The sequence below is a fragment of the Pseudonaja textilis genome, chromosome 2 (genome assembly GCF_049901715.1).
Source record: "Pseudonaja textilis isolate UNSWEBS1 chromosome 2, rPseTex1.2, whole genome shotgun sequence".
NCBI classification, from domain to species: domain Eukaryota; kingdom Metazoa; phylum Chordata; class Lepidosauria; order Squamata; family Elapidae; genus Pseudonaja; species Pseudonaja textilis.
In genome coordinates, this window is record NC_141991.1 from 8,696,815 (window position 1) to 8,721,085 (window position 24,271).

The 24,271-nt window shown below is 43.9% G+C and overlaps 1 protein-coding gene across 1 annotated transcript; it reads right to left on the minus strand.

Annotated features, from left to right (window-relative positions):
- Positions 1–5,221: 5,221 nt before the first annotated feature.
- On the minus strand, positions 5,222–23,249 carry LOC113450716 (major histocompatibility complex class I-related protein 1-like). The gene is made up of 6 exons (XM_026722001.2): positions 23,055–23,249; positions 15,561–15,836; positions 11,424–11,618; positions 10,589–10,870; positions 9,487–9,576; positions 5,222–8,049 (listed from the first exon to the last, which is right to left on the minus strand). Exons 1-6 carry the CDS (start codon positions 23,221–23,223, stop codon positions 8,000–8,002), a joined length of 1,062 nt encoding a protein of 353 aa, XP_026577786.2. The 5' UTR covers positions 23,224–23,249; the 3' UTR covers positions 5,222–7,999.
- Positions 23,250–24,271: the final 1,022 nt, after the last annotated feature.

Consider the following 24,271-nt stretch of genomic DNA (forward strand, 5'->3'; position numbering starts at 1 on the left):
GAACGCTTAAACAACACAATGTAACTCGGAGTCAATCACACTTCTGTGAAATCAAACTGTCCACTTAGGTAGCAACACTGATTGATAATCAATTTTACATGCTGTTGTGCAAATGGAAGAGTCAATAGGTGGAAAGCAGAGGCAGTTAGCAAGACATCCCCAATAAAGAAGTGGTTCTGCAGGTGGTGACCACAGACCACTTCTCAGTTCCTATGCTTTCTGGCTGATGGTTTGGTCACTTTTGAATGCTGGTGGTGCTTTCACTCTAGTGGTAGCATGAGACGGAGTCTATAACCCACACAAGCGGCTCAGGTAGTGCAGCTCATCCAGGATGGCACATCAATGCAAGCTGTGGCAAGAAGTTTTACTGTGTCTGTCAGCGTAGTGTCCAGAGCATGGAGGTGCTACCAGGAGACAGGCCAGTACATTAAGAGATGTGGAGGAGGCCGTAGGAGGGCAACAACCCAGCATCAGGATGGCTACCTCTGCCTTTGTGCAAGGAGGGACAGGAGGAGCACTGCCAGAGCTCTGCAAAATGACCTCCAGCGGGGTCACAAATGTGCATGTGGCTGCTCAAATGGTCAGAAACGGATTCCATGAGGGTGATATGAGGGCCTGACGTCCACAGGTGGGGGCTGTGCTTACAGCCCAACACCGTGCAGGACATTTGGCATTTGCCAGAGAACACCAAGATTGGCAAATTTGCCACTGGTGCCCTGTGCTCTTCACAGATGAAAGCAGGTTCACACTGAGCACATGTGACAGACGTGACAGGTCTGGAGACGCCATGGAGAACCTTCTGCTGCCTGCAACATCCTCCAGCATGACCGGTTTGGCCGACTCTGAGACACATCATTCATTGTCACCCTTGACCCAGGTTTTCCCCCACCCCCTGGGTGTATCATAATTCATATTCTCCAATGGGACACATCCATAGCCAAGAGTAATCAATCATGCTCTCCAGTTAGATATTTGCATGACAGAAACTTCAATCACCTAGTTATTATCTTTGAAAATATGTACGGAATGCAGTTTTGGTTTGCAAGCTGTCGCACTGCTCCCCACTCCCTTTCTGTTGACAACCCTAAAAGGTCCATGGAACTATTTTATGAGTTGACACACATGGACTCAGTAGTCCATATTTTCCAGGCCATCTGCTGAACATGTTTACTTTGTTGAAAGACTTTAGTATCATGTGGTGGTTGCTGGTTAGAACCAGGACTGTCCTTCTGCAAGCTAAGGGCCCCTGGCTAAATTTCATCTCTTCAGAGTCAATATTTTCTCCTTCCAGTCCTCTCACATCAACCTTCTAAGGTACGCCAGCTGGTTGACAGTGGCTGAAACCCTCTGCTGGACAAAACAGGTAAGTAATGATTTGTCTGGAAGTTCCTCCAAGGCAGCTTGTGGAGGCTCGGGGAGGGCCCAAAACGGGCCTCCTGAAAGTTCCGGAAGGCCAGAAACAGGCCCGTTTCTGGCCTCCAGAGGGCGTCCAGAGCCTGGGGGAGGCCGTTTTCGCTCTCCCAGAGGCTTGAGGAAATCCTGGGAAGCCTGGGGAGGGCAAAAACAGCCCCTCCCCCATGGTGCAGGAGGCCAATTAGGCCCCGCCCACCCAGCAACCGGGCAGAGAACCTGTTGAAGCCCACCCTTGACACAAACCTCTCCCGTGGATGCTTCGTGTTAAGTTGCATCTTTGAGGTCCGTTCAACTGACTGTCAGGACAATGATGGAAAAGTTATTTCAACTGTTTCAAAACTCTCAGTGCATTTGGTACATTGCCGTTCCTGGGTTAATCCTTAGTTTGGGAAAATAATAAATCTGGTTTCCTAAAACCAGGGAACTCTTTTTTTTTTTTTTTTTGAGACAGGTAAAAGCGGGGCCTTGTTTTTAATTCCCACCTCCCCATCTTGGTCAGCTTTCTGCCATGTCAGCTTTTAGATCAAACTCTGAAACTTCACAGGAAGTCCTTCAAATGTGTTTGTGTCATCAGCCTGAGGACTCCAGGGCACTGGTTAATTATCAAGGTGGAATTATTATTAAAATATCTTTGCCTACCATATCTTCTTTCTAAAAAATCATTTAAATGTTTGAATCATGATTACAATATGGATTGTTTTACTATTTACCAACTATCTCTTTTTAGCTTTGCTGCTTGTTGCTCAGAACAACTTGTGATAAGGGCGGCTAACTGTTGATAAACAACGATAACCACAAAAAAAAACCTAAATTTGGTGATTTCCAAAAAGGAAGTGAAAGTGTTTGCTTTCGGTGGACAATGAAATTCAATATAGAGAAAAGTGAAGTCCTACACTTAGGCAAGAAAAAACAAAAATATACATATAGACTGCATGAAACTAGGCTTAATAGCAGTAACTGTGAGAGGGATCTCGGAGTCTTAGTGGACAACCAGCTAAATATGAGCCAGCCGTGTGCAGCAGCAGCCAAAAAAGCTAATGCAATCCTAAGTTGTATTAACAGAGGGATAAAGTCAAGATCAAGGGAAGTACTAATACTACTCTATAAAGCCTTAATAAGAGCACACCAAGAGTACTGCATCCAGTTTTGTTCACCACATTATAAAAAAGATGTTGAGACTCTAGAAAAGATACAGAGAAGAGCAACTAGGATGATTAGGGGACTGGAAGCTAAAAAATATGAAGAATGGTTACAGGAACTGGGCCTGGCTAGTCGTGAAGAGAAGGACCAGAGGAGACATGATAGCAATCTTCCAATATTTGAGGGGCTACCACAGAGGGGAAGGAGTCAAACTATTTTCTAAAGTGCCTGTAGGCCAGACAAGGAATTATGGATGGAAATTGAACAAGGAGAGATTTAACCTGGAAATAAGGATAAACTTTCTGACAGTGAGAACGATCAACTCATGGAACAGAAGTTGCCCTAGGAAGTTGTGGGAGCGCCATCAGTTAAGACTTTCAAGAAGAGATTGGACTCTCATCTGTCAGAAATGGTGTAAGGTCTTCCACTTGGGTGGAGGGTTGGACGAGATGACCTACAAGGTCCCTTCCAACTTGTTTATCTGTTATCTGACAAAAGCAACTCCTATCAGCAACGCATTGAAAAGCAAAGGGAGGACTTGAAACCATCCTGAATTGAAAGAGCAGTTTCCTGGGAAGGATCGGTGGGGTGACGGCTGGACAGAAGTCTTATTGGTCTCTCAAATGGTATTTGGGAGGGGGGGTTGTCTCCACAATTCAGCCTCCTCTTTTTTAAAGGCTACTTTTCTTTTCTGAGACTGGACAGTTTTTCTGACTACTCCTCCAAACTGGGGAGTTTCCAAGGTGAGGTGAGGTGAGGCAAGGTCAGGTTAAACCTGGCCCCAGATCCTTCCAGGTGCCCTTCTTCAAACAGAAGTCCAAGGTGTGAGGACAGCATGTTTATTAGCGAGGGTCCAACTCCAAAACCATCAAAAGTCCATTGCAACAACTTCTTTTGTCTGGAGAAAAAGTGGGGTGATTTGCAAGAAGAGTTTCTGGCTAGGATCCAGGAGCCCCATTTGGGTTGTACTGCAGTGCCTCCTGCTGCCCCTGCGAGAGCCTAAAGCACTTCTTTTCCCCTGCCTGATATTCCCCGCAAAAGGTGCATCTCATTCCTGGAGCGCCATATCCACTTCTCCTCCCTGCTCTCAGACATGCTTTCTTTGCAGATGGAGCGGTTTTTTTTTTCTCCAGCAGGCCATTTGACTGCAGAGAGCACCCTCCAGATTTAGAGGATAGCTTAGATGGCCTGCAAACAGGATGATGCAAGTTGAAGTCTACCCCCTTTCCTCGAAAATACAACCTACTCTGAAAGTAAGTCCTAGCTTGATTTTTACACATGCGCCCAATATCAACCCTACCCCCCAAATAAGCCCTGATTAAGATCCAGCCCACTCCAGAGTACATGGGTAAAAATTAAGCTAGGGTGGGGATGGGTGGTGGAACTGCCCTACTATTTATCTTTGGACAATTGTAGCCAGGCCTCACACACCTGCCTTGGGGCCCATTTCTTCTGCAGACGGCAAGGCTTTCCTGAAGGATCGACCCAGAGCTCTGTTATCAGTTGCAGAGGCCTTAAGGAAAGCCTTGCTGGCCACAGAAGTTCCTGAAGGCCTCTGACAGTGAAAAGAAGGCTGGGGGTGATGCGGTTGGTCAATGGATGACATCCCCCACAAAATGAGACCTGGTGCCCTTTTTGGTGGCAAAAAAATATATAAGACAGTCTTATTTTCAGGGAAACAGTAGTGCACTTGGAGGGCTCCAGTTTACAGGTGGGACAAAATTAAAAATGTTAAGAAAACATCTTGATTAAGATATTTAATAGCTGGGGCAATGAAGGATTGGAAAATGAGTAAGAGCACAGAGTGGTAGCTAATTGATTGAAGACAGCTGAGGCAACCTAAGCTGTGATTGGTTGCTGTGAGTGTAAAAGGGGAGGTTCCTGGTTTCCCGCCTTTTTCGTCTCTCTGTGCTGTGTGTGCTCTATAATTTACCTCATGACATTCCTGCTGGGTTGATTTACCTGAAGATGCTCCTGTTTGCCTATCTTGTTTGCTGTGTATATAGTTGTAAGTATATATTTATATAAAACAACAAATTCATGTCAGCATCTCTGATTCCATTTCGATACCAGCTGCACAGTTCCCTGGCAGTCTCCCTGACAGGCAATTTGTGGGGTGTGTTTGTGTCAGAGCATAAAAGCAATTCTGTTATTTTCAGCCTATTCAACTGGGGAATTCTGGAAGTTGAAGCCAGCACATTTTTTTAAAAAAAGTAACATTTAAAAATAATTTTAAAAAAATATAAGGAAAGACTTGGATGGCCACTTGTGTGGAATAGTAGAGAATTTGCTGCTTGAGCAGGGGGTTGGACTAGAAGACCTCCAAGGTCCCTTCCAACTTCGTTATTCTGAAGTTCTGAATTTCACATCATTAAGTTGCCACGGCTGAGAAACACCTTAATAGGATCTTAATTTTCCCAGCCATCTGAGTCACTGGGAATATAGCAGCACATAAATATATTTATATTGTTGTTGTTGTTGTTGTTGCTGTTATCAAAACTAGAGGGGCTAGCCCCCCTTTTTCAGAGGAGAGGAAATGTGAAATTTCATGGGAATTTGTTCTTCTTTTAACCCACTCCAGCAGTTTTTCACAGACAGACTGATGGCCACAATCTGCCCTTAGCTTCTGCCTTGGTGCACTCTCTCCAATAAGCAACTGAGTTCGAAGATCATTTAAAGGCAATTTATTATACTTTAATAAAGAGGGGTCTCTCTATGCAAGTAGAGAGAAAGCAGAGTAGAAAAACTTTCATTGCCTTTTATAGTTTGTACGAACAGTTGATTTTGTACAAAGGAACACAAAAGAGGAACAGGAAGTGAACAAAAGTATTAAAACTTGAAGGAAAATGAGACTTTTGTCAAGAAAAGCAAAAAAGAAATAGCAGTTTTACCAATACCCCTTTTTAATGTGGACCTACTTCAATTCTATACTATTCATATGCTGATGTAACATAATTGTTCATGCACAACTTTTCCTATCAATAAACAGTCAAAAAAACCACACAATTGCCCCATCCATATTTAAAATATTAATCTACATGGATGACTGTCATAAAAGGGTTAATGATATCAATTCAAACATTCTTAATGGGTTTAAAGATAGTCCTTGACTCATGATCACAATGGGGACCAGTATATCAGTCATTGAATGAAGTAATCATTAAGTGTGACTGCTTCATTTAACAACTAAAATCCTGGCACTTCCAATTGCAGTCGTTAAGCATTCTCCCACTTGTTGAGTGGACAGAGTGAAAGAGCTACCTCTGTCAACTCATAAAATATCTCTGTAGTCTTTTTAGAGTTGCCAACAGAAAGGGAGGAAGAACCAGTGGGCAGCTTGTATTCCATAAATGTTTTCAAAGATAGTAACTAGGTGACTGAAGTTTCTACCACACAAAATTCTAACTGGAGAGCATGATTGATGATCTTGGCTATGGATGTGTCCCATTGGAGAATATGAATAATGATACACCCAGGGGGTGGGAGAAAAACCAGGGTCAAAGGTGACAATGAATGATGTGTCTCAGAGTCGGCTACACCCAGGCAATGCCGCATCATTTAACTCCCAATAAATTCTTTTGAAGTTTGGCTAGAGACTCATGATTTAAATGGGGTTAAGTGTTGGAATCCTGACAACCTCCCCAGTTCAGTTCCCCTTCATGCATGGAAGGAAATTCCTCCAGCAAGTTGCAGGAACGGAGCTCAGATCTGAAGGAATTCAACTTTCTTTGGCAGGCAGTTCTTTCAATCCGCCCCCAGAGATGAGAGGGAGTCCTCTTGGCAGGTCGCAGCAGCTTGCAACATTTTCTGCTGGGTTGCCCATTGATTCTAGGGAGAAGCCAGCAGATACATTTGCAAATGGTGATAACATGATCGTGGGGCAATTGGCAACTGATCATAATTACAAGTGGGCCAGAAGCATCCAGATCACGTTCATGAGACTATGGATGTAGTATTCCAAGTATACCAAGGCATTATAAAGTGGTATTAACACTTCACATGATCTTGATTCTATCCTTGTGTTTATGTAGCCTAGAACTGTGTCGGCTTTTCTGGAAGCTGCTGGAAGCTGCTGGCTCATATTTAAATGGTTGTCCACTAGGACTCCGAGATCCCTCTCATAGTTTAGTTTAGTTTAGTTTAACTTTACTGTCATTGCACCTCATGCAACGAAACACCATCTTCAGTGCACATCATGACTATGAAAATAAACACAAACACACATCCTTCACACTCCACACATTAAATTGAAAACCCCCAACACCGCACCAACACTGCACTGCACTATACAGCAGAATTCAAAAGACTGCCCTGGGATAGAAGCTGTTTTTCAGTCTATTTGTCCTTTATTTTATTATTCTGTACCATCTGCCAGACGGTAACAGTTCAAAAAAAGGGTTCCCGGGATGAAATGGATCTTTGAGAATGTTTTGAGTTTTCTTAAGGCAGCGGGAGCTATAAAGCTCTTCCAAAGAGGGGAGAGGGCAAGCAATGATCTTCTGGGCAATGACGTTAACCCTCTGGAGTGCTGTCTTATCTGTCACTGTGCAATTGGCAAACCATACAGAGGTGCAGTAAGTTAAGATACTCTCTATGGTTGCAGCGGTAGAAGGTCACCAGCAGTTTTTCATTCAGTTGCTTTCTGAGAAGTCTCAGGTGGTATAATCTCTGCTGGGCCCTTTTGACCAGGGCTGCAATGTGAGCATCCCAGATCAGGTCCTCTTTTAGGGTAACAGAAACTTAAAACTGCCCACTTGCTCCATTCAGTCTCCGTTGATAAGTTATTGATCAATTGATCAAGAGTGTTATAGGTGATAATTTGGTTATTATTGTACTTGGCATAAGTTAGAGGCATGTGCTGGGGCGCTCTGACATTAGACGTCACATTAAGATAAAATGGTTTTCTTATAATCTTCTGGAATTTGAATAACAGGAAATCTGACTATAATAAGAATGTTGGGAGTTTTCCATGGAAGGTTGGAACTTTCTTATGAAAGCGTTGTATAACTTCCATATATGGAAAACAGGAAGTGTTATGTAACCATGTGATTTGATGAGCCTGTATAAGCTGTATTCACTAAATGGACATGTCTCCTTCCTCCTAGAAAATGGTTTTTTTTCCTGGAGTAAAGGGGTCCATACTGCAGTATTTTCCCCAATAAAGCATCCTATGGATCAGATTATCAAAAGTCTGTTGATTCATTTTATACGTATATCACAAAGAGTAGTACTATTGATCCAAGTACCACCAATACTATACCTGTGCATTTGGTTTTTCTTGCCTAAAAGTAGAACCTTACATTTTTCACCATTGAATTTCATTTTGTTAGATAGCACCCAATGTTCCAAGTCTGACAAGATCCTTCTGTATCGTAACTCTATCTTCTCCTTCTTTTCATTTCCCCCATCCCCCAAGCACTCCTGTAAGATGTAAAGTTGGTCTTGTTCAGAAAGAAGTGGCCCTCTGCGGCTCACCCCGGCCTTGTCGGTGATTTCCTGGGGAAAAAAAGAAAAATGGGGAGGTCAGTTTCTTGGTTGGATGGGAAGAGATGGAGAAACTCAGCTCTTTCTGACTCTAGATCCCTCCTTTCTTCCCGCACCTACAAACTAAAAGACATAAATATATCCAAAGAGTTTGAACCAAACAATGTCCTAAGAGACACAGGAAAGAATTCTTAACATTTATCTTTGCTCCACAAAGAGCAATAATCCAAGAATTCTTCAGTCAGAGGCACAACCAGTTTGAGGATACAGAGGGCTGCAAGGTTTCCTTTTCCAATCAGTTCATACTTGGAGAACCTTGTGGTGGGAGACAAAGAGGAGATCCAGCTGGCATCTACCAAAGCTCTTTTTCTCTCAAAACGCTTCCTTTTGATCACTACCTTTATGGAGCCTCCTCCTGACCATGTTATGGCCAAGCCTTTCCCACCCGCATTCTTTGAAAGCAGAGCAGCTTCTCGGAGAGAAGGATCGTCCAGACAACTGATTTGCCTCACCTTTTTGAAAATGCCTTATATCTTGTCAGAGTATATTCATGAACTGGAATAGAGCATGGCAACAAAGTCAGCCAATGAATAGGCAGAGCAACAAAGTCAGCCAATGAATAGGCAGAGCAACTAAGTCAGCCAATGAGGACTGTTTGGAAACTGAAACTAGAATTATATATTATATAGAATCTATATTACGCTCTGCAGCTCTGAAGCTATGTTAAGCTCTGAGTCTGTCTATTGAAGATGAAACTGCTTCTCTCCTCTGCTGTGTGTCTTGCTTGCCTGCTGAACTAAAGTAAAGCTGATGTCTGTTTCTGCTGAAGCTGTTGCTGTTCTGCTCTGAACCTGTAACATGTCTGTTCCTGTTTGAGTTTGTTCCATGTTGGAGAAATCTACAACTGGTATTGTAAAATTTACTTTAGTTGTTTACAAAGAAGTTAAATGAAGCCTCAGTCATCTGTGTTTATTTTTCTGCTGTTGAATTTATGCTGCAAAACTCTGAACATATCTGATGTTCCTTCTTGGGAATCTCCATTCTCTAGAAAAGCTTGGCTGTGCTGTACCCCCCCACCCCTTTCTCAGCTTAGATCTTGGGAGAAAGACAAAGAGAGCACAACTCTGCAGCTTTAGGAGCTGCTTTTGTGTTCCGCACACACACACACACACACACACACACACACACACACACACACACCTGATGCTACATCTGATCCCAGCTCTGAATTGGAGCTAACATGTAAAGGTCACAAATCATCCCCTTGATACTGCCTTGCAGACTTAAAACTTAGTCAAGACTGAAGCCCCCCAAAGAGGCCAGATCTCAGATGCTCTACAAAAGAACTAGGAAATCACGGGGAAATGGAGCCCAGAAATAATTCCCCAAAGCAAGAGACTCAGGAGGATTTCTCCATTTTCCTTCAATCAACCAAAAAAGGATACTTACTTAAGAATATCAAAGTCCCAACAATCCCACACACCATGACAAGACTAATCGCAAAACAGCCAATGATGAGGCCCAGGTTGGATCCTGGAACTGAATTGGGAGAAAGAGCAGATAATTGAAGGAGAACCCCAAACAATCATCCCAATTAGGGGAGAGACTTAATTCAGTCAAAGGGATGGAAGTTCCTTAAATTAAAAAATCTAAGGGGCTCCTCTTCATGTCCCTCTAACTGTAGCATGAAGACGCCCTCCTAATCATTATTTCAATAAATCCCTGATCATAAAATAATGTCTATGCTTCTTAGAGCAGCAGTTTGTTCTTTACAGAAGGAAAAAAAAACCATTTTAGTCTCTGATGGCAAAAAATCAGAATGGTGGCCTTTTTTTTTTCTTTATGATTTCCTGCAGTTCACAAATTGTAATAACATTTGGCATTCAGAAAAGGGTTAACAGACACCTCCTAATTTTTGTACTGCAGGAATTCTAAACAAAGAAAATCTCTTTCCGGTGTTCAGCACAATTGTTGCGATGGGATTTGTTGTTTCCTTTACATCACCGGAATCCAAATCTATGGACTGTTACCTGCAGGATCACCAACCTCATACATGACAAAAACCAATCAATTAGAACTCAACTTCACATCTGGACACATCTGGGATCACTGCACACCAGAACAACTAGACACAAGGGCAGTTTTTTTCCCAAATGCCATCATTCTGTTAAACAAATAATTTCCTTAATACTGTCCAACTATTCACTAAGTCTGCGTTACTATTATTACAATTAATCCTCCCATCCTTCCTTTCACCCATTTCCTCCCACTTATGACTGTATGACTGTAACATTACTTGTATCTTAACAATTTTTATTGATTGTTTCCTAGTATGATTTGATTGCTTATTGTACCCTATGACTATTATTAAGTGTTGTACCTTATGATTCTTGATGAATGTATCTTTTCTTTTATGTACACTGAGGGTGTTTGCACCAAGACAAATTCTTTGTGTGTCCAATCATACTTGGCCAATAAAGAATTCTATTCCTATCCCACCACCTTCCAGCCTGCCAAAGAGCCCAGCCTTCCCCTCCCTGCAGCCTCTCACCCTTCAGGGCCAGGTCCAGAGGCTCCTGCAGGCCGTCGTGCTCCACGTGGCACCGATAGCGGCCCCTCTCTTTGGGATCAATCTGGATGCTGAGCCAGTAGTGGTAGGTCCCATCCGTGTTGGGGGCTATAGACCCGTGAAGAGTGTCCTGTAGCCAGACCTCCCCGTCCCTCGTCCAGGAGGCATCGATCTCCCTGGGGTAGAAGCCGTGGACCCGGCAGACATGCATCTCCATCCCATCCTCCACCTCCGTCCTGCTGCTCACTGTCACCGTCGGAGTCTCTAGAGAAACGGCATCACCGGAATTAACTCTGAGCTCCTCCAGAGCCTGACAGGCAGAAAAAAAACCTCCCACTACTTGGTTTAAATGCATGGATTTAATGCTCTATAACTGCAGCATCTCCAAGAGTTTTAGGAAGTGCTTAAATGTTTGAAAAAAGTGGAAAGCATGTCCAAGAAACAGAGGCAGATAGCGTTTATCACACTGAGATATCCCATGTGGAATTTTCCTGTAGTGAGTTGTCCCACAGCAAATTGGCCACAAACTGGCTGTCCCACAGCGAATAGCCCCAAGTGGCCCCATTGCCTCATTATGGGCTGTGAAGAGGACACCCCTAAGTGCTTTTGCAGCCTGATCCACAGAGACACACCAGCCAGAGGCTGCCCTTCATGTTCCATTGAATGGCTTCCTGTGTCCTGGAGACCTGCTGGAGGGAGAAGAGTAGGATTGCCTCCTGGACAGAAAGGATGCAGACCAGGGACCCAAAGGGGGCAAAATATGTGCAAGAAATCAGAACAGAAAAGAGGAAAGTCCAGCCTGGATGTAGATACTCACCTGTCCTCAGCAGCGTCTCATTCCCGTAAGACAGGAACTTCTCTAGCAACTCAATGCAAATGCAGTACTCCATGTTGCACGCATCCATGTTAGACTTATTAATAGTCACCCCATTATAAGCCCCCTGCACAAACTGTCTTTTGCTCCCATCTCCCTGGAGATCACAGCTTAGGATGCCCTGCAGCATATGAAGGCCTGAAAGAGGAACAGGATTATGGTTTGAGGAGTCATCAGGAGAGACAGACATCTCAATTCTGGCATGGATTTTGATTCAGGAGGGAGCCAGCAAGTAAAGGGACAAATAACGACTGGAAAATGAAAGAAATACATTTTTCCTCACGAAGCTACTCAGGTCACTTTGGATAAGACATTGAGCCTCCCCATTCACCCTACCCCCAAATCACATTTTTTTCTTTTTTCTTTTAAAGTTTTTTTTTTTAAATAATTTATTTTATTTAACTTAAAATGCATACATTCAATTCATCTTTCATTTAACGGTGTGTCGTCAGGTTACAAATGTCTTGTGCCATAACAGTTAAATTTTACAGCCATATTCATTATTTTAATATTAATTCTCTATTCTTACCATATTAGTATATAAATTATTTCTATTCCTATAACATTTCTCTTCTTTACAGATTGTATTCTACTAATATATTTTCTGAATTTCAATCGTCTAATAATTATTTCTAGCTTTCATATTTTTTTCTCTAGCCATTGATAAAATAATTCCTGTATCTGATAATATTCAGTTTGTTCCTTCTCTTTAATTGCAAGTATTAATCTGTTCATTTCTGCACATTCTAGTGCAGTGATGGCTAACCTTTGCCTCATCGTGTGCCGAAAGTGTGCGTGTGCACACACATGTGCCTGCACCCATAATGCAATGCGTGCACACCCCCACCCCCTACACATGCATGTGTGGCCACCACACACCTCTGCGCATGCGTGCGTGACCCCCTTGTGCGCCTCCACTCCCCTGTGCACATGCATGTGCCTCCTGCAAGCGCCCCGCCCCTCCACACATGCACGGTAGATACCCAACAATCATCTGGCTGGTGGGAGACATGCGTACATGCGCAGTGGATCTGTTTCGGGTGACGGCTTGCGTACCGGCAGAAATGGCTCTGCGTGCCACTTCTGGCACGTGTGCCATAGGTTCGCCATCGCAGTTCTAGGTATTTTCCTTATTACACCCTCTTCTGTCAAAAACTTGAGGGTCACATTTTGAGAGTCTCCAGACATTCCCCTCTCCCATTTTCCTCTCTTTTTAACCTCCCCCAAAGGCTCCTTCTGGGCAAAAGGAGAAGCAGCAGCACCAAAGGTGGTATTCAGCCAGTTCTGACAGGCTCTGGAAAACCGGTGGTGGAAATTTTGAGTAGTTCGGAGAACCGGCAAATACCACCTCTGACTGGCCCCGCCCCCATCTATTCTCTGACTCCCGAGTCCCAGCTGATTGGCTGGGTCTTCTTTGGTTGCCCTGCACAGGAGAACAGAGCTGGAAAGCAGGTTAGTGGAGTGGGGAGGGAGTGAAGATTTTGCAGTATCTTCCTGTCACGCCCACCAAGCCACACCCACAGAAAAAAAATTGAATCAAAAATTTTAAAAAATTGAATACCACCACTGAGCAGCACCATCTTTACCTCGGATTCACAGAGCCCTAAATCCTTTCTGGAGGCTCAATGCAGAGACAAATGACCAGAAGTGGGGAGAGGGGCAGAGGCGACCCCCAAACCCCATGTCAAACCCTCAAGAGAAGCAAACATATTTGCTTGCAACGATCCCCAAAATAAGGTTCTTTGAAAGTGAATATTTCCCCCCCACAGATGCAGAAGGGAGTGTGTGTTTCCCTTCTTAAAGGAGCCCCACCAGGAGAGCAGAGCTTGACTTGAAGCCACAACGGCTCTGGCTGCTCAGGAAGGAATCAATTGAGGAGCCTCTTTCTTTTCTATCCCCCCCGCCTCCTGCGAGGATGGATGTGGGAGTTGACCTATGTTCCTTCAAGAGCCCACCCCCACCCCCCATTCTACTTAGCCTCCCTGGCCACTTCTTCCATCCAGAGGCGAAGGGACTCCACACTTGGTTCTCCTGCTTGAGCATGGGTTGGACTAGAACAGGGGGAACACCAACCTTTTGGACCTCAAGGAACAACCAAATGTATAATTTTAAATCCCGCAGACCACTAATATGAATTTTGACTGACAGTGGCTGCAGGAAAAAAAGTCTGGAGGAAAATTCCACACTCTGTTTTCCTACCGATTGATCATTCTTTATTTGGGATCGCAGGATACGGTCTCCAGTTCCATTCTCTGGGAGTGGGTGCGGTGGGGGGGGGGGAGAGAGAGAGACTTTTGGCTTCATGCAAGGAAAGCAGCAGAAGCAGCAAAAGTCTTGCTTTCTCTCCCCCAAACTCTGCCAGCAATGAGTCTTTGTGAGACTTGTCGCGCTGGCGCAGCTTCTTGGAGCAGGATGCCTTGCAGGGTCCCAAAGACTCATTTCTGGTGGTGTTTGGGCAAGAAAAAAAAAGATTTTTGCTGGTTTCCTTGAGTGCAGCCAAAAGCAGAAGAAGAAAGAAGCAGAAAGAAGCAGCCCGGTGGTCAGGTGAGGCGCATGGGGTGAGTGGGACAAGTTCCCCCCTGCCCTTTCCACCCTCCCCTCACTACCTCGTGTTGTTCACAATGTAAGCGACGCAAGCCTTGTGTTTCCACAGGCCATGTGGGTGGCTCAGCCTTGTGTTCCCGCACAGCCTGGATTAATTGCTTTGAGGTTGACATTTCTCTGCAGACCACCAAAATTTTCTCACGGACTACCAGTGGTCCCCCGCCCACTGGTTGGGATTACTGGACTAGAAGACCTCAAAAGCCCCATTCTATTCTGATTGATTAATTGATTGTTTATTTACCCCTCCAATAAAGGGGTGGCATAAATGCTTCTCCTTGGATGGAATGATTCTGGTGGGGATCTGGTGTCCCCATTGGGATCAAGGGGAATGTGATCCCTTATTTCTCTGGTGTGGAAACAGACAGAAGGACCTTTCACCAGGAGCCTCCTAGGAATCACTGGGGGGAAACCTGTCATTCCCTTCCTCCTTCACAGCAGGATGTCTACCAAGGGTCTAGGACCTTTAGGTGAAGTGGGCACAGCCTAAAGGTTTCATTCTGTCCACCAAGCCCGAGCACACTCTTTCCTCCTCCTTACCTCATTTTATATCACCCCTGTCCTATACTGCTTTTTTTTTTTAACTTTAACATGTATTTGTCTGTCTATCTTTTTTTTTAAAATAAAAATAAAAAACCTTTATTGAGATTCAAATATTAAAATACAAATATATCTATAAAGAAAATAAGTTTGTACAATGCACTATCGTTCTTTGACAGTACAAAAATCTTAGCTATATTCATACATTTCAAATATTCATACATTTCAACAATTTCTATTTAATCATATACATATATAAATTTTATATCTTATTTCTAACCTATATGTTTCATATTTGTCTGTCTGTCTGTCTGTCTGTCTGTCTGTCTGTCTCTCTCTCTCTCTCTCTCTCTCTATTGTAGGGATTGGCAACCTTAAACACTCAAAGAGCCGGAACCCGTTTCCCACAGAAAACACTGGGAGGCCCCAAAACCCTTCCAAGTGCCTATTTCCTGAGCAGCCACAAGACTAGCATATGTAGTTGAATTAAACATTCTGTTTTCTTCTGAAACTTCTTTTCTTGGATTTACCCATGATTGGCCTACTAGGGGTCGAAAAGCTCAATAAATCACATACCAGCGGGTGTCACACATTGACAGTGGTGACACATATTTGAGCGGCAGGGAGTTGCAGCAGGGGGATGAAAGAGCCACATGCGGCTCCAGAGCTGCAGGTTACTGACCCCTGATCTATTGTCGATCTATCATCTATCACATTTTGATTGCCCATCCACCTTTAATAATTATAACATCCCCAGAAAACTTCAGGTATGGGGCAAGGATAAACGTGATAATTTTTAAAACAATAAACGTATTTTCTAAATAATATTTTAAAAAGGGTAGGAAACAGCACTTAATCTGGGAGCCACCCACTTTCCTCCCCTCTCCTGCTATTGGCAGGGAATATAGGGCAGGAAGAGCCACCCGACCCATCACTCACCTTTGTCCTTATTGTAGTCACTCCTCCAATCCTCCAGGTCATTTCTGAACATATCATTTTCGGCATGTACTAAATTAGTCAGAGCTTGCCAGTATTGGGGAATATCCTTCCTCAATTTCTCCATCCAGGAGACTTGAGGCTGAATCTCCCTGCTGTTGCTGTCATAGCGAGCAAAGATCTGACTGTCCACATAGCCCAGAACAATGGAGTAGGACAGCCTCTGATTGGGCTCCGAGATGGCGAAGAAGAGAACCTTGAGAGAATGTGAGGAGGAGCCTGAAAAAAGACCCAGAGGGACAAAGTTAGGGGGCTTCTGCTAGGGAGACTCTGATGCTATGGGGCAGAGATGGCCCCATTATTAGACCTGGAAAAAAGAGGAAGAGACCTGGGGAGGATGTGGAGCAGGGATGGGCTGCTACCAGTTTGCCCCAGGTGAACCAGTAGGTAATTTTATGGCCGGTTCAGTGAACCAGTAAATCCCACCCTTGGCTGGTCCCGCCCTACCCCACCATGCCCCTCCCAGGAGCCCCCATGCATCCTGTTTTGGATCTCAGGTAAGTACAGGGCCCACACGGAGGTTCAGAGAGTGTGAAAAACGGGCCTCCTGGAGGCTCCAGAAGGCCAAAAACTAGCCAGGGACCACTGGTGGTCTGCAAGAAAATTTGGTCTGCAGAGAAATGTCACCCCCAAAGCATCTCCAAAGCAATTAATCCAGGCTGCGTGGGAATACAAGGCTGCGTCTCCCACATGGCCCATGGGAACACAAGGCTTGCGTTGCTTGCATTAGGAACAACATGAGGTAGTGAGGTGAGCGGGGGAAAGAGCAGAAGTGCGAAACTTGTCTCACTTGCCCCATGCACCTCACCTGGCAATTTGATTGCTTATTGTATCCTATGACTATTATTAAGTGTTGTCCCTGATGATTCTTGACTCTTTGACGAATGTATCTTTTCTTTTATGTACACTGAGAGTATATGTACCAAGACAAATTCCTTGTGTGTCCAATCACACTTGGCCAATCAAGAATTCTATTTCTATTCTATGAAAAGAGCTACCGAGGTCATTTCTAGGCTACCCATTACTCAAGATAGGAATTGAAATGTGTCAGAGTATCTGCAGCACATCCGACCAGCACACAAGGGGTCTTCACGCAATCTGTCTTCACGCAAAAAGAAACTATAGCTCAACCCATCAAAAACATAACTGTAAAAGACAGACCAGAAATAAAAGTTAAAATAAGCAAAAAAAATAGTAAGAGAACACCTGTCTGATCTTGATGAAAACAAATCACCGGAGCCTGATGGATTACATCCCAGAGTTTTAAAGGAGCTGGCAGAGGTCATCTCAGAACCACTGCACCATATCTTTCAAAAATCCTGGAGCACTGGAGAACTACCAGAGGACTGGAAAAGAGCTGATGTGGTTCCCATCTTCAAAAAAGGGGAAAAAAAACAGACCCAGGAAACTATAGACCAATCAGCCTAATATTAATACCTGGGAAGATACTGGAAAAGATAATAAAAAACAGATCTGCCAACATCTAGAAACAAGTAAAGTAATAACTAGCAGTCAGCACAGGTTTGTTAAAAACAGATCATGCCAAACCAATCTTATTTCATTCTTCAACACAGTGACTAAATTACTAGACCAGCCAAATATTGTGGACATAATGTATTTAGATTTCAGCAACGCATTCGATAAAGTAGACCACAACCTACTTCTTAGAAGCTAGAAAAAAGTGAAATAGCACCACCACTAGATGGATTCGCAACTGGCTGGCAAACCGTACTCAATGAGTAGTCCTTAACGGGTCTAAGTCTACATGGAGGGAAGTAAGCAGTGGGGTGCCACAAGGTTCCGTCTTAGGCCCAGTACTCTTCAATATCTTCATTAACGACTTAGATGAGGGAATAGAAGGGGAACCTACCAAATGATACACAGATGATACTAAGCTGGCAGGAATAGCTAACACTTAAGAACATAGAGAACATAAGAACATAACACCTAAGAACAAGATCCAGATGGATCTTGACAGACTAGAACACTGGGCCACATCTAACAAAATGAAAATCAATGTAGAGAAAAGTAAAGTCCTACACTTAGGCAAGAAAAACCAAAACTACACATATAGACTGGGTGAAACCAGGCTCAATAGCAGTAACTGTGAGAGGGTTTCTTGGAGTCTTAGTGGACAACCAGCTAAATAAGAGCCAGCTGTGTGCAGCAGCAACCCAAAAAGCTAATGCAATCCTAAATTGTATTAACAGAGGGATACAATCAAGATCAAGGGAAGTACTAATACCACTCTATAAAGCCTTAGTAAGACCACACCTAGAGTACTCCATCCAGTTTTTTCACCCTATTATAAAAAAGATGTTGAGTCTCTAGCAAAAGTGCAGAGAAGAGCAACCAGGATGATTACGGGACTGAAGGCTAAAACATATAATGAACGGCTGTAGGAACTGGGCCTGGCTAGTCTAGGGAAGAGAAGGACCAGGGGAGACATGATAGCAGTCTTCCAATATTTGAGGGGCTGCCAGAGGGAGAAAGGGGTCAAGCTATTTTCTAAAGCTCCTGTAGACCAGACAAGGAATAATGGATGGAAACTGAACAAGGAGAGATTTAACTTGGAAACAAGGAGAAACTTTCTGACAGTGAGAACAATCAACCAATGGAACAGAAGTTGCCCTCGGAAGTTGTGGGAGCGCCATCAGTTAAGACTTTCAAGAAGAGATTGGACTGCCATTTGTTAGAAATGGTGTAGGGTCTCCCGCTTGGGCAGGGGGTGCGGTGGACTAGATGACCTACAAGGTCCCTTCCAACTCTGATTATCTGTACAAGTGAATAATTCTGCAGGATTCATCTACATAAGAAAAAAAAATTTCCAAACAGTCCCTATTGGCTGACCTGTTACCATGTCTATCCAAACAGTCCCCATTGGCTGACCTGGTACCATGTCTATTCCAGCTCATAATTTCTTGTATACTGACAAAACGAAAGCCTTTTTTCTTCTCCAAAATATGTGCCTCGCCTCTGCTTGGCCCTCTAGAGCAAAGAGGAGCCCCCAAGCTCTCTGGACAAATGGTTGCCCTGTCCAGCTGCTCTTACCAAAACATTCAACCAGAATATGGCTCTCTTTCATCGAAATCCATCACTTTATGAACGACATGTTTTTGTTTTTTTCTAATCCAATTCGAAAGAAAGTTTGTTAAGGCCAAAGATCGACAAAGATAGTAATAACACCACTGAGAAAAGAAGATAATATGATGAAGAAACGCAAACCTATGAAACCCATCATTGTAGAATCAAATCTACTCCAGAAACTCTGATCTAGGCCTTTACACTGGGAGTTGCTGATCATGTGGAGAGTTAATTAGCCCTGATCACTGTCCTCCCGAGCAGAATGAGGGGACATTTCTACCTTTCTTGATGTTTTACAAGGCTGGGATTCTCTCGGAGATTCCACTCTCCCTGGCCTGAGGAGATATTGCAAACCAGGCTTGTTCTGTCTTTTTAATTGCTGGCCGAATATAAAGACAGACAGGCAAACTCTACAAAGGCTTCCGTACAAAGTTTCTTTATTGGATCACAAGGCATTCTCAAGGTATAACTCACCGTTATGTTGAGATTCATCTAATGTCCAAATCTTTGCACAGCTGACTTCATAGTGTGAAATTATAGTGATCTTCATCCCTTAACGATGGAGCAAAGGGTGAGACACCAGCGCAGTGCTGGGGTCTAAGCAAGAGTAAAGGAAATTCCCCCAACCCAACCAAGGGTCAATTCAGTGACCAATCAGGATTACAGATGTGACCACATGACATGAACTACATTTCCCATGAATGCATTAACTGCATTTACCATGAGGCATTCCCCAATTCCCACTTAACTATCCCAATTCTCAATTAACTATATACTATCTGGACAGCACAAGGCTTGATACCGTAAAAACCCTTAGCTGCGAATGAATTACTTAGCACAATTATGGTGTTTGGCAGTTGCCTTAAAATCTATTTCTGGCCCCTGAATAAAGTTCACTTTATACAATTTTCATGATTTAAATTCTGGGGAGTGGCGGAGGGTATTTCACATCCTAAATATATACACAGGTCTATCCTGCATAAACAGATGGATAGAATCAAGATCACGTGAAGCGTTAATACCACTTTATAATGCCTTGGTAAGGCCACACTTGGAATATTGCATCCAGTTTTGGTCACTATGATGTAAAAAAGATGTTGCTACTCTAGAACCATGATGGCAAACCTATGGCATGCAGAGCCAACTCCGCTGGCACGCGAGCTGTCGCCCAGATCAGGTCCACTGTGCATAAATGTGCGCCTCCCACCAGCCAGCTGATTGTTGGGTATCTGCTGCACATGCGCGGGGGGCCGGGGCACGTACGGGAGATGCACACACATGCGCAGAGGTGCACGGTGCGCACAGGGAGGCACATGCACGGGGGGGTCGTGCACGCATTGCATTATGGGTGCCGGCACGCGCACACACATGCACACTTTCGGCACGCGATGACAAAAGGTTAGCCATCATTGCTCTAGAGAGAGTGCAGAGAAGAGCAACAAAGATGATTAGGGGACTGGAGCAGAGGTTCAGCAGGTTCTGACTACTTCTGGAGAACCGCTAGCCGAAATTTTGAGTAGTCCGGAGAACCAGCAAATCCCACCTCTGACTGGCTCCGCCCCCATCTATTCTCTGCCTGATCAGCTGGGTCTTCTTTGTGTCAGCTTTGGAAACCTTATTCAACGCTGCCACATAGCTTGAGAAAGTGGGAGTAGGGTGATTTTAATTGAGTAGCTCTTAGTAGACAAAATAGAATTCTTTTGTTCGTTCACGGTCATAAAGTGTGGCGTAGGAAAAAAGGAACTTACTTTGGGATTGGTCCACGTGATGTGATGATGAGGGAAAGGGGGATGGTTTGTAGTTTGGGACATTGTGGGAAGTCCGGAAAACTTTTAGTTTCGAGATTCCCCAGATGTGTCAGGTGCTAGTCTAATAAAGGTACTTTTGAGATTATGCCTGTCTCGGAGTTACTGATTGGAATGGAGGTTCCTCGGAACGCTGACATTTTGGTTGCCCTGCACAGGAGAACGGAGCTGGAAAGCAGGTTAGTCGGGTAGGGAGGGAATGAATTTGAATTCCACCACTGCCCTGGTCTAAATATAGAGCTATACATAGGGCTGGGCTTTTGAACGGGATCAGTAAGGGACCACTAAATCTTCAAAAGCTGTCAGCGATCTGCTCCTGCTTTGCCGAACTCACCGGCTGTTTGCATGTCCTCCTCACTAGATGCATAATATTTTCATTTTTTAAAAAATTGGCCTAAGATAAACCCTAGAGCCAGAAACAACTAGCACGCATGTGTGAGGGGGACCTTTACCTTGACCTCTATATTTCATATATATATTTATATTTGATGAATACGAATATTTTTTCCAGATACGGATCATTGGTTACATAAGGTATAACAGGAGATAGCACAGACAGTCCTTAACTTATGACTGCACTTGAGCCCAACATTTCTGTCGCCAGTTGAGACATTTGTTAAGTGAGTTTCGCCCCATTTTGCAACCTTTCGTGCTGCAGTTGTTAAAACTGAATCACTGCAGTTGTTCATTAGTGACACGGTTGTTAAATAAATCTAGGTTCCCCATGGAGTTTGCTTGTCAGACTGTCGCAAAAGTGGGGGACTGCAACTGTCACAAATGTGAGTCAGTGGCCAAGAATCTGAATGTAAATCACATGATCATGGAGGTGCTGAAGAGTCATAAAAGTGAAAAGTGGTCATAAGTTACTTTTTTCAGAACAGTTGTAATTTTGAATGGTCACTAAATGAAACATTGTAAAGTCAAGGACTATCTGTATTAAAATTTTAGGTTCTATCATATCACATGACCTAAAATGGACACCTAACATCAAAAACGTCATCAAAAAAGCACCACGAAGAATGTTCTTTCTGCGCCAACTCAGAAAGCTCCAACTGCCCAAGGTGCTGCTGATCCAGTTCTACAGAGGAATTATTGAGTCTGTCATCTGCACCTCTATAATTGTCTGGTTTGGTTCTGCAACCCAACAGGACAGACACAGACGCCAGAGTGTAATTAGGACTGCAGAAAAAACGATTACTACCAACCTGCCTTCCATCGAGGACCTGTAAACTGCACGAGTCAAAAAGAGGGCTGTGAAAATATTTACAGACCCCTCACATCCTGGACATAAACTGTTTCAACTCCTACCCTCAAAACGACGCTATAGAGCACCGCACACCACAACAACTAGAGACAAGGACAGTTTTTTCCCAAAAGCCATCACTCTGTTGAACAAATAATTCCTTCAATACTGTCCAAATATTTCCAAAGTCTGCACTACTATTACTATTAATCTCCTCATCACTCCTTATCACCCATCCCCTCTCACTTGTGACTCTATGACTAACTTTGTTGCTTGTATGATTTGATTGCTTATTGCACCCTATGACTATTATTAAGTGTTGTACACGATGATTCTTGACTCTTGACAAATATATCTTTTCTTTTATGTACACCGAGAGTATTTGCACCAAGACAAATTCCTTGTGTGTTGAATCATACTTTTTCAATAAAGAATTCTATTCTATTCTATTCTGTTCTGTTCTATTCTATTCTAATCTAATCTTATGGTTCTTGACAAATGTATCTTTCCTTTTATGTACTCTGAGAGCATTTGCACCAAGACAAATTCCTTGTATGCCCAATCACACTTGGCCAATAAAAGAATTCTATTCTATGCTATGCTATGCTAATCTATGCTATGCTATTTTTCATTCCAATAAATTCTATTCTAAATTCTATTCTATTCTATTCTATTCTAAATTCTATTCTATTCTAAATTCTATTCTAATCTAATCTAATCTAATCTAATCTAATCTTATGGTTCTTGACAAATGTATCTTTCCTTTCCTTTACGCTGAGAGCATTTGCACCAAGACAAATTCCTTGTCTATCTAATGACACTTGGCCAATAAAAGAATTCTGTTCTGTTCTATGCCTTAGACGTGCCCCTAGCGGTGAAGGTGGGAGGTGCAAAGGCCGCCAGGGAAGTTTACGAGTTGACGAGGTCGCGTCCGAGCTTTGCCATCCCACAACCTCCACGGTGGGATGGAAAGAATTGCGCGGGTACACTTGACTGACATCTGGAGGGACCATCTGGTCCTGCTCCTAGAGGGTCTCGGGGAGATGGAGAGTGGGAGAGAGAGCGGCAGCACAGAGGGAGAGCGCCAGGCAGGCAGGCGGACACACACAGACAAACGGATGGATGGATAGATTCCCACCCGCAGAAAAAGCGCTTGAGCCCCTTACATTAAGAGATCATCCGAGTTGGAAGGGACCTTGTAGGTCATCTAGTCCAACCTGCTGCCCAAGCATTTCTGACAGATGGGAGGAATCCAATCTCTTCTCGAAAGTGTCAAATGAAACGGGACTCTTGGAAGGAGCTCACCGAGGCACGCGTGCTGCAGAGCGACCACCTCCAATACCAGGAGCCACACGGGCGCAGAGCGCAGAGCCATCCTCTCTGTCCCCAAAATCCTCCAACTGTGCTTGCGCTCTCTTGAAAAGTCCCTGCCAAAGAAGAGGCGCTTGGAGAGATCATTTAGAGCAATAATCATCCCAAAGCGAGCAAGGCGATTGGCCAAGCTCAACCAATTGGTGGTGGTGGTGGTGAGTTCCCATATGACTTCTAACGGAAAAAAACTGGAAAAAGGGAAGCGGGAAAGTTTCGTGTGTGTCAGCATTCAAAAATGTCCCGTTCCACGAATTCTTCGTCCTGGGGGAGATCTGTGGGAGGTCAAAACCGAGGGAGAGTTATCTGGGCGCAGTTGGGGGTGGGGGCGAGGGGTCCCCTTCAGACCCTCCACAGCCTCTCGCAGCCTGGGATCTAGTGGAGATCAGAAACGCCCAAGTGGTCCCCGAACTTGGCAACTTTAAGACTTTGGGGACTTCAATTCCCAGAATTCTCCAGCCAGATGGATGGATAGATTCCCGCCAGCAGAAAAAGCGCATGAGCCCCTTACATTAAGAGATAATCAGAGTTGGAAGGGACCTTGTAGATCATCTAGTCCAACATGGCTGGCTGGAGAATTCTGGGAGTTGAAGTCCCCAAGTCTAAAAAAAAAGTTGCCAAGTCTGGAGACTACTGTAGTCTGGATGAAAACGCTCAAAGGCGCTTTGGGGGACCTTCAAGGCGAAGAGGCGTCTTTCTATGGGAAAAAGTCGAGGATACCAAACTCAATTAATGTACAATGCATGAATTTCTCTCTTTCCTTTTTCTTCTCCAGCGAAGAAGCCCAGGGATATTTCTTCAGGAAACTTCCAACGCTTTTCACTTTCCCTCCAATTGACGAAGATGTGGTGGTTCGGGTGATTCTTTGGATTATCCCAAACACAATAAATAATAATCCTTGGATTATCCCAAACACGATAAATTCCTCTTCGGGTTATGATCGTTGTTATTACGATGGTCACATTTAGTCAATAAAGAATGGATGGTGGTGCTTTTACAGTTCCCATGATGAGCAAAAATAGGAGTAAGAGGCAATGGTGTCCCCCCCACAGGGCTTGAACCACAGGTGGCATTCAGTGGAGAATCGGTAGCGGTGAGTAGTTCAGAGAACTGGCAAATTCCACCTCTGACTGCCCCCCACCCCCCTATATTCT

Excerpts from the sequence above, each read along its gene's own strand:
- LOC113450716 (XM_026722001.2), bottom strand. The coding sequence starts at position 23,223 with ATGATTATTGCTCTAAATGATCTCTCCAAGCGCCTCTTCTTTGGCAGG. Across the intron at positions 15,837-23,054 it reads TCTGCAGCACGCGTGCCTCG|GCTCCTCCTCACATTCTCTC; the intron begins GTGAGCTCCTTC and ends GTCTTTTTTCAG. Across the intron at positions 11,619-15,560 it reads TGACTACAATAAGGACAAAG|GCCTTCATATGCTGCAGGGC; the intron begins GTGAGTGATGGG and ends TTCCTCTTTCAG.